The 14,034-nt window shown below is 47.6% G+C and overlaps 1 protein-coding gene across 1 annotated transcript; it reads left to right on the top strand.

Moving 5' to 3' along the window:
• Positions 1 to 1,273: 1,273 nt before the first annotated feature.
• Positions 1,274 to 7,170, top strand: LOC306800226 (leucine-rich repeat-containing protein 14-like). The gene is made up of 3 exons (XM_079302162.1): positions 1,274 to 1,904; positions 3,028 to 3,657; positions 5,936 to 7,170. Exons 1-3 carry the CDS (start codon positions 1,612 to 1,614, stop codon positions 6,489 to 6,491), a joined length of 1,479 nt encoding a protein of 492 aa, XP_079158288.1. The 5' UTR covers positions 1,274 to 1,611; the 3' UTR covers positions 6,492 to 7,170.
• The last annotated feature ends 6,864 nt before the right edge of the window (positions 7,171 to 14,034 follow it).

Below are 14,034 nucleotides of genomic sequence, written 5' to 3'. Positions count from 1 at the left end.
GTGACAGCACTGACATCTGTCATCATGTCAGTAATTGCAATGGAAGTAGCATCGACTTTGCAGGCCCCCAGGGTTGGAAATCGCTATTCCTTTTTTGCTGTATAAAGATGAGCAAATATTTTTTCTCTATTTGAAACCTCACCCATTCCAGAGACTCCGAAAACCAACCAAAGGACCCACCTCAGACCCCAAAACCACCCCAAAGAGCCCAGCAGCATCCCAAAAACCCCTTGTACTCCCCCAGACCAGTTTCCCTCATTGCAGGGATCCCTAAATCACCCCAAAGATACCACTTAGTACCCCAAAAACTTTGCAAGGACCCCCTCAACCACACCAAGGACACCCCAAAAATCTGAGGACATCCGTAAACCAATTCCACTCATTCCAGGTACCCCCTAAAACTCCAAAGACTCTCTCAGACATCACAAAACACCTCAGGAAGTCCCAAAAATGACCTCTCCCATTGCAGGGACACCCCCAAAATGCCCAGAACCCCCCCTAAAATAAACTTGCCTTATTCCAGGGACTCCCTAAACCACTCTGAAGACCCCAAATCTAGCCCAAGGAAACCCCAAATAGCCCCAGGACCTCCGTAAACCAAATCCCGCCATTCCAGGAGACCCTTAAACCACCAAGACCATCCCAGCACCCCAAAAACCACTGTGAAGGACACCACAAAAGCCTCAGTACCCCCTTAAACCAACTCCTCTCATTCCGGGACCCCCCTAAACTCCCCCAAAGACCCCTCCAGCACCCCAAAATCATCCCGGAGTCCTGAAAGTCAGCACTCTCACTGCAATTCCCTAAATTCCAGGGTTTGCTGTCAGGGATTTTCCCCCTCACAAATTCCCTCGCGCTCCCTTCCCGCCGCCGTTCCCGCAGGAATTCCGCTTCCCAGCGCTTCAGCAGCACCTTCGGCTGCTGCTGCCGCTCCATGGCCGCGGGAACCGGGATCGGGATCGGGATCGGGGATCGGGAATGGACCCCATAGTCGCCTCAGAGCGAACCTCCCGCCTCCAGCCAAGAGGAAAGCGGGCCCTGATGAATGACAGCGAAGCGAGCCAATGGAAAGACGGATTGTCAAAGAGCCCTCCCATGTCGCCCTTGAACAAATGAGAATTAAATAAAAACAATGACAGACAACTGCTAGATCCTATTAAAAGTAAAGGATCCGCCTTCAGGGTGGGTTGTCATCGCTGATTGGTTGGTACAACGCGCAGACACGGACGCGGGGCGTCCCTACGGGCTGCGGGCGGGCGGTGAGTTGCGGACGCCATATTGGGGGGGGGCGGCGGCGAAGCCTGTTCTGGGGGTTCTTGAAGGGACTTTGGGATAATTTGGGGATCACTTTAAAAATTTCGACATTCCCGGAAGGGTTTGCGCTCCTTGATAGATTTTGGGGTGGTCCGGGTAGGGTGGGGGTACCCCGAGACGCCCTTTCTAGGGAGCTTCACTGGGGATACCCTCACAACACCGCCCACATCTTCTGCCACAGCTTCCCTTTTCTTGGGATATCCTCGAAATCGGAGTTTCTCCGGAATTCTCCCCTATTCTCCCCTCATCTTGAGAATCCCCTCAATTTCACTTAATTCCCAGAGCCCTCCAGAATCCATGGATTCTCTCCTTTTCCTCTGCGCCCGCCGCGTCGTCGCCCAGCGCCCTCTTCCCGCCCTTCCTGCCGATCTCTATCACGTCCTTTTCCAAGCGGCATTCCTGGATGGAAGACCCCAAGTCCTGCGGGATTTGGTGGCCGCTTGGCCTTTCCCGGTGCTGAACTTGCAGCGGCTCGTGGGGCGCCGGGAGCTGCTCCGGGATCATCCCTCCCAGGACTGTGTAGAAGCTGTCATCCAGGCCCTGGTGGCGCAGCTCCGGCGGGAGCTGGAAGAGCCCGGGTGCGATTTCAGGTGGGTTTTGGGAATTCTGCATGGCCACAACCTCCATTCCTCCAATTCGACCATCCGTGTGATGCTTTATTATTGCTGGGTTAAGAACTACCTGCGTGGCGGTGCCCAGAGAGTGCTGGTGAACGGTGCTGCATCCAGCTGGGGATCAGTCACCAGTGATGCCTGTCCGAGGTCTGAGCTGGGACCAGTCCTTTTCAATATTTTTATTGATGGCATGGATGAGGGTATTGAGTATTTCATTAGTAAATTTGCAGACAACAGTAAGCCGGGAGCATGTGTCCATCTGCTGTAGCAGGAGCGCTCTGCAGAGAGACCTGGAACGGTTGGATGGATGGGCAGAGTACAACAAGATGAAGTTCAGTAAGTCCAAATCCCAAGTCCTGCATTTTGGACACAATAACCCCCAGCAGTGTTATAGACTGGGGAGGGTGTAGCTGAACAGTGCCCAGGCAGAAAGGGACCTGGGGACACTGATGGACAGCACCAGGATATGAGCCAGCAGAGTGCCCTGGTGGCCAAGAAGGCCAATGGCCCCTGGATCAGGAATGGTGTGGCCAGCAGGAGCAGGGAGGTCATTCTTGCCCTGGACTCAGCACTGCTGAGGCCACACCTTGAGTGCTGTGTCCAGTTGTGGCCCCTCAGTTTGGGAAGGACGTTGAGACGCTCGAGCGCGTCCAGAGGAGGCAACGAGGCTGGTGAGGGGCTGGAACACAAACCCTGTGAGGAACGGCTGAGGGAGCTGGGCTTGTTGAGCCTGGAGAAAAGGAGACTCAGGGGTGACCTTCTCACTCTCTACAGCTCCCTGAAAGGTGGCTGTGCTCAGGTGGGGTTGGTCTCTTTCTCCAGGCAGCAACTGACAGAACCAGAGGATACATTCTCAAGCTCTGTCAAGAAAAAATTAAGTTTGAAATTAGGACAAAAGTTTTTTATTAAAAGAGTGATCAAGCACTGGAATGGTCTGCCCAGAGAGATGGTGAAGTCACCATCCTTGGATGTGTTTTAAAAAAGACTAGATATGCCACTCGGTGCCATGGGTTAATTGAAGTGTTTGGCTTGGATTCAATGATCTTGAATGTTTCGTCCAACACAGTGATTCTGTGAATTCTGTGAATTATTCCTCCAGCCTGCGTGTGCTGGACATGACCGGACTCTCAGATTCCGTGGCCGGCCGTACTACCACCGGCTTGAGCGTCTGGTGCAGCACCAAGGCTTTGGCTAAGGCTTGTGTGGAGGTGTCCAAGCACCAGCGGGAGTTCCAAAGGCGCAGATCTAAGCGGCGCAAAGGTCCCTCCAAAGCCCCTGTGACCACGGCCACTCCGCAGTCCCCAGGTGTGGATGTCCATGCCCACCTCTTTGTCGACAGAAGGTCCTACAGGATCCTGCGCGACGCGCTCCAGACCGGAGCCACCAGCTCGCTGCACCTTAAGTGCCGTGAATTCAAAGCGGTGGACATTTCGGCCTCCGAGATTGTGACTTTGTTAGAATCTCTGGATCCATCCTGTCTGCGGAGGGTGGAACTGTGCTTCAACAATTTGGGACTGACCGGGCTCTCGGTGATCCTGCCTCACCTCTCGCGCTTCCCAGAGTTGCGCAGCCTCAAGGTCCGGTACAGCAACGTGGACGTGCGGCACCTGATGCCAAAATCGGCCATGAGAATCCGTTCCGTGGCCAGGCATCTGGGAATGCTGCCCAGCCTCCGGGAGCTCAACCTGGGATCTTCACAGCTCTCTGGGAATCTGCGTCAGATACTCTGGTGAGTTTTTCACCAAGTGGGGCCTTCCCACACTCTGGGGGGATTCCCAAGTGTTTGGCTCAGGGATCTTGGGGGTCTTTTCCCAGCTGAGGGATCCCATGGTTCCAGGATTTTGTTGTCCTGATAATCTCACGATTCCATTATCCCAATAGTTCGTGAGTCCATTGTCCCATAATTCCATGATCCCAGAATTCTGTGATTACCGGATTCTCAAAGGCTGAACTTCAGGATCTTGAAGTTTTCTTCCAATCTTAGTAACCACTTGATTCCAGGAATTCATTATGCCAATATTCCCATGATTCTGTTATCCCAGTAGCTCATGACTCAATGTTTCCATTAGCCCATAAACTCATGATCCCAAAATTCCACCATTCCAGGATTCCCAACGTTTGGATTCAATGGGTCTTGAATGACATTTCCAGCCTGAAGGATCCAGTGATTCCAGAAATTCATTATGCCCATGTTCCTATGATCCTGTGAATCCGTTATTGCAATAGCTCATGACTCAATGATTCCATCATTCCATAATTCCATGATCCCAAAATTCTATACTTCCAGGATTCCCAAAGGCTGAACTTTACGATCTGGGAGATCTTCTCCAATCTTAGTGACTCCATGATTTCAGGATTCCATTATCCCAATAGTCCCATGATTCTATTATCCTAATCCTTGGCTCCAGATATCCAAAAATTTGGGGTCAGTGGTCCCTGAGATCTTTTTCAGCCTTAATGATCCCTGCTTCCCATTATTCCAGTAGTCCAGGACTCTATGATTCCATGATCCGGTAATTCCTTGATTCCAGTATTCCCAAAGGATGGACTTGATGATCCTGAAGCCTTTTCCAACTTTAATGGCTCTGTGACCCCATAACTGCATGATCCTATAATTTCATAACACTGTGATCCCAAGGTCCCGTAACTCCACAATTCCACAATTCCCAAACTCCATGATCCCATAATCCCAGGATTCTCAAAGCATGAAGAACTTGGAGATTTTGCCCAATCTCAGCAAATCCGTTATTCCACGCTTCCATGTCCGCACAATTCCAAAATCCCAGGATTTTCAGGGGTTGAAATCAATGTTCTTGGAGCTCTTTCCCACTCTTAACCATTCCATAATTCCATTATTTCACTCCACAATTCTATGACCCTTTGATCTCATCATTCCATGATTCTCAAACCTTGAACTTGATGTTCTTGGAGACCTTTCCCAACCTCAGTCATTCCATAACTCCAAGAACCGATGTCCTGTTTTACAGCAAATTTGGGTGAAAACCTCCAATGGGCCCTGCTCCCAGGAAGCAAATCCAACCAGCACCTTCCCCAACTGGTTTGGGAAGAAATTTCCATAGGGAGAAAGGGAAAATACCTATTTATTCAACAGGCAAAGCACTGACCAGCACAAAAAAATGAACAATACCGAAAAACGAAATCTCTCGCCGCTCTGAAGAGATGATAAATTCAGAAAGTCTCTCTCCTGTAGGTGGTAGCTCAGCTCAGTCTGTTATCAGTCCTTCCAGCTTTGGAAAATGCCACTGCCCAGGCCAGGCTCCCGTGGCCGTAGGTGCAAAATCCCAGCTCTCCCCCCAGGTCCCAGTGCAGAGCAGGTTCAAATAATTCCAGGGAAAAAGGAAAAAAACTGTATGGGAACTTCTCTGCTTCAGTTAGTCAAAAACTAATTAAAGCAAAGAACTCTCTTCCTGCTCTCCACCACAGTCACAGAATCTCAGAGATTAAACAATGAAACTCCTGTCTCTGTGTTTGAAAAACACCTGCCTCAGACATTCCACTGCTTGTCTTTCTTCCCCTTCACTCTCAAATCCAGCCTTAAACTTATTTCTTGTCTAAACAGACAAATTGGGGTAAAATTCAATATCACAAAGTCACCACAGGACACTGTATAGATCTCAGGATTTGCAGAGGCTGGACTCGATGAGTCTTGAGATCTTTCTCAACTTTTGTCATTCCAGCATTCCATGGCTCCATGATTCCATCATTCCATGATTCTCAAACTGTGTCCTTCATGGTTTCAGAGATGCTGCCCAACCTCAGTGATTCCATTACTCTGATTCCATGATCCCTTAATTCTGAAATCTCATGATTTTCAGGGGTCAAACTCATTCTAGGAGCTACTTCCCAACCTCACCTATCCCACAATCCTGCGATTCCACAGATGCAATCCCAGCACTCATTTCCTGCATTTCCCTCAGGAATCCTGACATTCCCAGGTCCCACCAATCCTCCCTTGGTCCTCACCTCTCCCTTTTCCCTCCTGCCAGTGAACTCCAGGCTCCATTGGAAAGCTTGGAATTGGCCTTCTGCTCCCTCGTTCCCGCCGACCTCGCCTTCCTCTCCAAAAGTTTCCACGCTCCAGCCCTCAAAAAGTTGGATTTGAGTGGCCACGACTTCTCCCAAGGCCTCCTGGAGCCGCTCCGGCTGCTCCTGGAGGAAACCTCATCCTCATTGCTGCACCTGGATCTCATGGAATGCTACATGGCTGATTCCCACCTGGAGGCTCTGCTCCCAACACTCCTGCACTGCTCCCGCCTGCGCTTCCTGGGACTCTACGGAAATTCCCTGTCCATGGCCGCGATCAAGGATCTGCTCCAGAAAACCTTGGAGCTTCCAGATCTCCACCTGGTCGTGTATCCCGTCCCTGAGGATTGCTACAAGCCCGACCAGCAGGAATCCGGTTGGGATTTTGTAGTGGATAAGGAGCTTTTGGCAGCAACCACAGTGGAGATTTCCCAAATCCTGGAGAATTCCGGGAGAACCGACATCGTCTGGACTTACAATCCCTGCGTTCACGGAGTCCTGGACTACTTCTCCTTGTGATTTGTGAAAACCTTGGAGGCAGGAAGAGCTCAGAGCTTCAATCATGGAAGAGTGCCACCACCTCCCTCCTGAAATTCAGACTTTTTACCACCTGATCCTTCAATTTTCCTTCAATTTTCATGCTTTTCTGCCTGGTTTAATTTGTTTTCCGCCTCACCCAAATTTCTGCCCATCCTGAGATTTTTTCATGGTTTTGTAGCTTTTCTGCCATGTTTTGAGGTTTTACATACCCATCCCAACAATTTTCCCCTCATACTGATATTTTTCTCCCTCATCCCAGTGTTCTCCTGCCTTATGCTGATATTTTTCCATCTCATTTCGTGAACTTTTTTTGCCAATCCGTTATTTTTTTCCATCAGGATCAGCCTTGTACGGCCAAATTCCAGGAGGTTCTGGGACTGGATTCCATGGGAAGCTGCCAGGAGCTTCTTCCATGTCTGACAGTCCCATCAGAAACTATGATGATGTCTCTGGAATAAGAATGAAATTGGAAGAAACCAATCATAGCACAGCTGGAATTCCAGAGCAGCAATCTGGGAAAGGAACAACTCCAGAGATGATTCCAAAGTGCTGGAGTGGAAATTCCCAAACTTCCATGGTGCATCCAAAGGGAAGCTCATCCTGGAGCTGCATCTTGGGAGGGACCTGTGGATCCATGGAAAAAGGAACAGATTCCTGGCAGGAATCCTATGGAGGAAAAAAAACCTTTGGAGAAGGATATTCCCAAAGTAGTGACCCCTTGGAAAGTCCCATGAAGAATTGTCTTCAGTGGGAAGGACAAATTGCAAAAATCCATGGAAAACTCTTGCCATAGGATTGATTTGCATTAAAAAATGCACTGAAAACTGATTTTGGGATGGATTTACTGAGAAATCCATGGGAAACTCCCCTGGGATGGTCCCAGCTCCCAGCACTGCTGGAGAGATTGAGGGGAAAGCTGGGAAAGAGTGAACTGGGGGAGGGAAAAATTGGATTTGGGATCTTGTTATCCTGCTCTGATTCTGATGCAAATAAACTCATCCTATCCCAGCTCCTGAGTCTGTCATGCCTGGATGGAATTTGCTGAGGGATCTTTCCTGTTTCTTATCCCCTTCCATGAATCCTCTATTATTTTCTTCATTTCCACCTCATTTTGGAGTTTTCCCACCTAATCCTGGTGGTTTTCTACCTCATTCTGGGATTTTTTCACTATTTACTGCTGCTTTTCCACGCCACTTTGTCAAGTTTTGCATTCTGGTCTTTTCCCCCTTTATTTTGGTTTTTTTCCACTTAATTTTGGGGTTGATTTTTTGTTTATCCTAATATTTTCCCTCTCATCCTGGTGTTTTTCAACCTCATTTTTGTATTGTGAATTTCAATCTATTGGTTTCCACCTCATTTTTTTTTTATTTTTCCCTCATTCCATTATTTTCTTTCTCATTGTGGTGTTTTTCTCCTAATTCTGGTTGTTTTCCACCTCATTTTGGGTTTTTTCTTTCCCTTATTCCATTGTATTTTCACCTTTTTCCATTTTCATATTTTTCCCCTCATCTTGGTGTTTTTCTGTTTCATTTTGGTGGTTTGGGTCTTATCCCACCAGAGTTCTGCACAATTTTTGTATTTTCCCCCTTATCCCTGTGGTTTTCCCATCATCCCAGTGTTTTTCCATCTCATTTTCTTATTTTTTGTTTCATCCCATTTTTTTCCACCATGTTCTCGTGCTTTTCTGCCTCATTTTACTGGGGTTTTTAACCTCATTTTTGTGGTTTTCCTCTTTCTGTGGTTTTCCACCTCATTCTGGCATTTTACCTCATCACAGTGGTCTTACACCTAATTTTGGTATTTCACACATTATTCTTTAAGGGCTTTGCCTCATTTTTGGTAATTTTCCACCTCATTTCTCTCTTTTCATCCTCATTTTGGTGTTTTCCAGCTCACTTTGGTATTTTTTCCCTTCATTTGGTGTTTTCACCTAATTTTGGTGTTTCCCTCTAATCCCGATATATTCCTGCCTCATTGTATTGTTTTCCCCCCTTCATTTTACATTTCTTCATTTCATTCTGGTACATTTTCCCTCAGCCCGCTATTTTTCCACCCCATCCCAGGTGTTTTTCTATCTCATCCCGACATTTTCCTGCTGATTTTCCACCTTTTTTCCTCGTCCCGCTGCTTCTCCCGGTGCCTGTGGGGCCCTGAGGGCCAAAAGGGGAAAATGGCGGGAAACAGAAGGTGGGGGCATCTATAGGGGATCTATGAGGGCACACAGCGCCAGGAGCCGCCTATAGGGGATTTTTATGGGGTCGCTGAAGCTCTTTAAGGGTCTATAAGGAAGCTCCGGGGGGTCTACACGGCGGTCTGGGGGTTCTATAGGGTCTGCAGATCTATAGGCGCCCCTATAGCAGCGAGTCCCTCCCCCAGCCCCTCTCCTTCCACTTCTCCTTCCCCCAGACCCTTTTCCCCCCGCAGCACCCGAGGTGCGCACACATTCCGCTCCCCATTGGCCACATCCGGGTGGCGCCGGTGGCGCTGCTGTCGCTGTCGCCTGTCGCGACAGGGAGGTGGCCCGGCCGTGTCGGGGGTCGCCGGTGGCTGTCGCCATCAGGGTGGGGGCGCTGCTGCGGCCCCGGTACCTGCAGGGACAGTGGAAGGGGTCTGGAACCCGCAAATGTTTTTATTTCGTGAATCATCGTGGACAAGTCAGTAAGGATCGTTAGATTTTTTTCCCCCAATCTCACTGCGGATTTCCTGCGGAGCTTCCTCGATGTCAATGGCCTGGAATTAGGGATCTATAGGGTATGGAAGATGTTGGGGTTTTCTGCAATTTGGGGTTTTCGTGTAATTCGGAGTTTTTGGGGGGATTTGGGGTGTTTGGGATTTCGAGCTTTTAGGGGTATTTGGGGGTTTTTGGAGATGGTGTATTTTGGGGATTTGACGATTTTTTTTTGCATTTGTGGGTTTTTGAGACTCTGATTTTTTTATAGTTCGGGGGTTTTTCAGAATGGAATATGGGATATGGAGTTATGGGGGCATTTGGTTTTTTGGAGGATTAGAGGCTTTTTGGAAATTTGAGATTTTTGGGATTTGGGTTTTTTTGGGGGTTTGAGGGAATTTTCACAGAATTCACAGAATCACTGGGTTGGAAGAGACCCTCAAGATCATTGAGTTCCACTCCTGCCCCAACCCCTGAACTAGACCATGGCACTGAGTGCCACATCCAGTGTTTTTCTAAATACATCCAGGGATGGTGACTCCACTAACTCCTTGACCAGACAATTCCAGTACTTGGTCACTTTTTCCACAAAAAACTTTTTCATACTGGCCAATTAATTTTCCCTTGACGCAGCTTGAGGCTGTGTCCTCTGGTTGTGTCACTTGTTCCCTGGAGAAAGAGACCAACCCCACCTGAGCACAGCCACCTTTCAGGGAGCTGTAGAGAGTGAGAAGGTCACCCCTGAGTCTCCTTTTCTCCAGGCTCAACAAGCCCAGCTCCCTCAGCCGTTCCTCACAGGGTTTGTGTTCCAGCCCCTCCCCAGCCTCGTTGCCTCCTCTGGACGCGCTCGAGCGTCTCAACGTCCTTCCCAAACTCAGGGGCCACAACTGGACACAGCACTCAAGGTGTGGCCTCAGCAGTGCTGAGTCCAGGCCAAGAATGACCTCCCTGCTCCTGCTGGCCACACCATTCCTGATCCAGGGGCCATTGGCCTTCCTGGCCCCCAGGGCACTCTGCTGGCTCATGTCCAGCTGCTCTCCATCAGTGCCCCAGGTCCCTTTCTGCCTGGGCACTGTCCAGCCTCACTGTCCCCAGCCTGTAACGTTTCAGGGGGTTATTTTGGCCCAAATGCAGGACTCAGCACTTGGACTTATAAAACCCCATCCTATTGGACTCTGCCCATCCATCCAGCCATTCCAGGTCCCCCTGCAGAGCACTCCTGCTCCAGCAGATGGACACACGCTCCCAGTTTAGCAAATTTACTAATGAAAGGCTCGCTACTCTCATCCATGCCATCAATAAAAATATTGAAGAGAACTGGCCCCAGCACAGACCCCAGAGGGACACCACTGGTGACTGATCCCAGCTGGATGCAGCTCCGTTCACCAGCACTCTCTGGGCCTGCCCATCCAGCCAGTTCTTAACCCAGCAGAGTGTTCCTGTCCCAGCCGTGGGCTGCAGCTTTTCCAGGGAATGCTGTGGCAGACAGTGTCAAAGCTCTTGCTGAAGTCCAGGTACACAACACCCACAGCCTTTCCTGCATCCACCAGGTGCTCACCTGGTGATAAAAGCAGATCAGGTTGGTCAAACATGACCTACCCCTCCTAAACCTGGTGCTGGCTGGGTCTGATCCCCTGGCCATCCTGCAAGTGCTGTGTGATGACACTTTGTCTGGACAGACCTGCCTGAGACAGGCTGCCAGTACAAACCTTGTAGGTGCTTGCAGCACAAAAAGCAGTTTGCTGCCACCAAAGTAACTGAGAGTCCAAAAGCTACTGTAGTCCACACATGGATTTCCAGCTGCTGCATGGGGTCTCCGAGGTTGCAGAAGTCCTCATGTGTGATGTCAGCTGTTGGTTCTTTCTTCTCCCCAGTCCTTTTGGGCTAGCTCTGGACCACTGGAGAATGATGAGCCAAAAAGAATAGAGGTAAAATACAAAGGAGGTTCCTTTTCCTGGGACACAGTTCACAGATTTATTCCTGAACAGATTCCAGGGGCAAAGAGAGAGAGGACAGAACATGGCAGGGAATTTTAAACTCTGTTGGAGGGGAGAATAGGAACCAAACCATAACCAATAGGACATAGACAAAGGGGAGGGTCAAGGGAGGGCTGAACCAACTCCATTAGTGCAAAATGCAACAACTTGCTGCAATATAGCACCCTTTGGTTTTTACAACATATAACAGTGATGGCCCATTCCCCCACCAATACATTGCATACTCACTTCCTTCTCCATTAAAAGGTTTTTTCTGTTTTACATGTTTGTTCTGTGCCTGACTTATCCAACCCTCAAAAGACTCATACATGGACCAAAACAAATTGTCAGGTCTTACCATTTCCCTGGTCCATGTAACCACACAGTACTGAATCATTCTTTCCTTATTTTTGTCTCTTTTGCCAATAGTTTTAACATGATCCACAGGGGACTGTCCTGATGAGTATCTGGTAATGTGCTCCCTTTATCCTTTGTACCCTGGTTCTTGCATGAACCCTGGTTCTTATCTGAACCCTTGCTACCTGGGTCTCGAGGTTTCTTACAAACCTGATCCATTCCCAACTGGTGCCTTCAGTGCCTCTGACCTTTTAAATAAAATCCCTTTGACAAACACCTCTGGCCCCTGCTTTATTTTAAGCCCTGTCAACAAACACTGCCAGCCCCTGATTTTATTTAAAATTCCCCTCTTCATTTGCTTCATTCCTTTGCCTGCCACTTCTCTAGCAAGTCTGAACTGAGGCTACAAGAACTCTGCACCCACCTTGTAATAATGTTACATCTCAAACACAGGCTACTCATACACCACCCAGCCAAGCCCAGTGTCCTAGCCTGAATCTTTGTGCACAAGAAATTACAGGTAATTTACTAATTTATTAATTTTCCTTTGGGAGCTCGAATTCCTTGCCTGTGCCCTGTTTTATGAATTTCCTATCCTAGCAGAGGCCAACAGTCACTCGAGGCCACCAAAGGTGGAATCAGTTCTACGAGATACAGAAATTCATCGTGTCACCAAATTTGTCATAAATTTCCTCACCACAATCAGGTAGGTTAATCAATAAGGCAATTTATTAATTCATTGATAAGGAATGGGCAAGCAGCATTGGGGATGCAGGAAGATCACAATCTGCCAACACATCCATCCTATCCCTGGTCACTGCCCCTTTTAAAAGCAGTTTCTGGTGGGGCTGTGCTTACAGTGCTGGGGTACAAGCCTGAACAACCCCAAAGACACTGGCTACCATTCAAGCAGCAGTAGCTACAAGTCTCCATCAGGTCTGGAAAAGGCTCAAACGTTGTCAGATTACACTCCTAAGTGAGGAGGTAACAGCAGTGAAAATTCTGTTCATGTTCACATAACTGTGTGTTTTCCTTATACATAAAAAGTGGATACAATTCATAATTATAGTGATAAAATAACATAAAAATACCTAAAAACAAAAAGCCAACGGTTTACAGCAAAGTGATTTAAACAAATATAAGTTGTTAGATTTTCCTGTGTCTCATGTTCATGCTTTACTTTGGATTGAGTATTCTTGTTTATATTGATTCCATGGTGTATTTTCGTAATGACACGAATCACTATGTAACATCTCGCAGGATGAGGGAAAAATCACCGGGATGAGGTAGAGAAATACCTGGGATGGGCTGGAAAAACAACAGGATGAGGGGAAAAATGTTAAATGAGGGAGGGAAAACAACAAGATGAGGTGGGAAAATATTGAGATAAGGGGGAAAACACCAAAATGAGGGAGCAACATGAGGGGGAAAATACCAAAATTGGGTGAAAACACAAAAATTATGGGAGCAATACCAAAATCAGCTGGAATAACAAAAGGAGAATTAAAAAAAAGATACAGGATGGGAAAACACCAAAACTGAGGCAAAAACCCATTAGAATTAGGCCTGAAAGGCCAAAATTTGGTGGAAAAGCACTGGGATGGGGTTATAAAACACCAAAATGAGGCAGAAAACCACCAGGACATAGTGTAATAGCACTGGGATGAGGCAAAAAAATAAGAAAATGAGGTGGAAGACCACTGGGATGTGGGAAAATCCAGAGGGATAAGGGAAAAATATCACAATTCTGTTAGAATCTGACAGAATAAGGCCCCAAACACCAAAATGAATTGGAAAAACACTGACATGAAGGGGAAAATACCAAAATGAGGTGGGAAAACAATGAAATAAGGCCCAAAATACCAAAAAACAAAAACTACCAAAAAGGTAGCAAAACACCAGGATGAGAGGGAAAATATTGGGATAAGACAATAGAAAACCCAAAATGAGGTGGAAAATAACCAAAATGAGAAAGAAAACACCAGAATGAGGGGGAAAATATTGAGATGAGGACAAAATCACCAAAATGAGATGGAAACTAACAGAATAAGGCTCACAGTACCAAAAATGAGTTGGAAAAATGCCTGTATGATGGAGAATATACTGGGATAAGACAAACAAAAAAATGGGGTGTAAAACAACAATATGAGGGGAAAAAAACACGGGAATGATGGGAAAGAGAATGGGATGAGGAAAATGAGGTGGGAAAATATCAAAATGAGGCACAAAACAGTGAGATGTGGTAGGAAAACACTGGGATGAGGGGAAAATAGAAACATGAGGCTGAAAGCCCACCAGGTTGAGGGAGAAAACACTGGGGAAAGGTGGAAAATCACTGGGAAAAGATGAAAAAACATCGGGATGAGGCAAAACTCACCCAAAATGAGGTGGGAAAATAATGCTGGATTATGCACAGAATCACAAACGGGACGGGGCTGGTGTGGAATGTGTCTCGAGCTGCTTTATTATTATTTTTTTCCTTCCAAGCATTAGTCTCATTGCATGGTTGGGACAGCAGCTC

The sequence above is a fragment of the Erithacus rubecula genome, assembly GCF_903797595.1.
Source record: "Erithacus rubecula genome assembly, chromosome: 3".
NCBI classification, from domain to species: domain Eukaryota; kingdom Metazoa; phylum Chordata; class Aves; order Passeriformes; family Muscicapidae; genus Erithacus; species Erithacus rubecula.
This window is presented reverse-complemented; position numbering and strand designations above follow the sequence as displayed.

Coding starts and splice junctions, on each gene's coding strand:
- LOC306800226 (XM_079302162.1), top strand. CDS start 1,612: ATGGATTCTCTCCTTTTCCTCTGCGCCCGCCGCGTCGTCGCCCAGCGC. Junction 1,905..3,027: donor GAGCCCGGGTGCGATTTCAG/GTGGGTTTTGGG, acceptor TTATTCCTCCAG/CCTGCGTGTGCTGGACATGA. Junction 3,658..5,935: donor AATCTGCGTCAGATACTCTG/GTGAGTTTTTCA, acceptor CCCTCCTGCCAG/TGAACTCCAGGCTCCATTGG.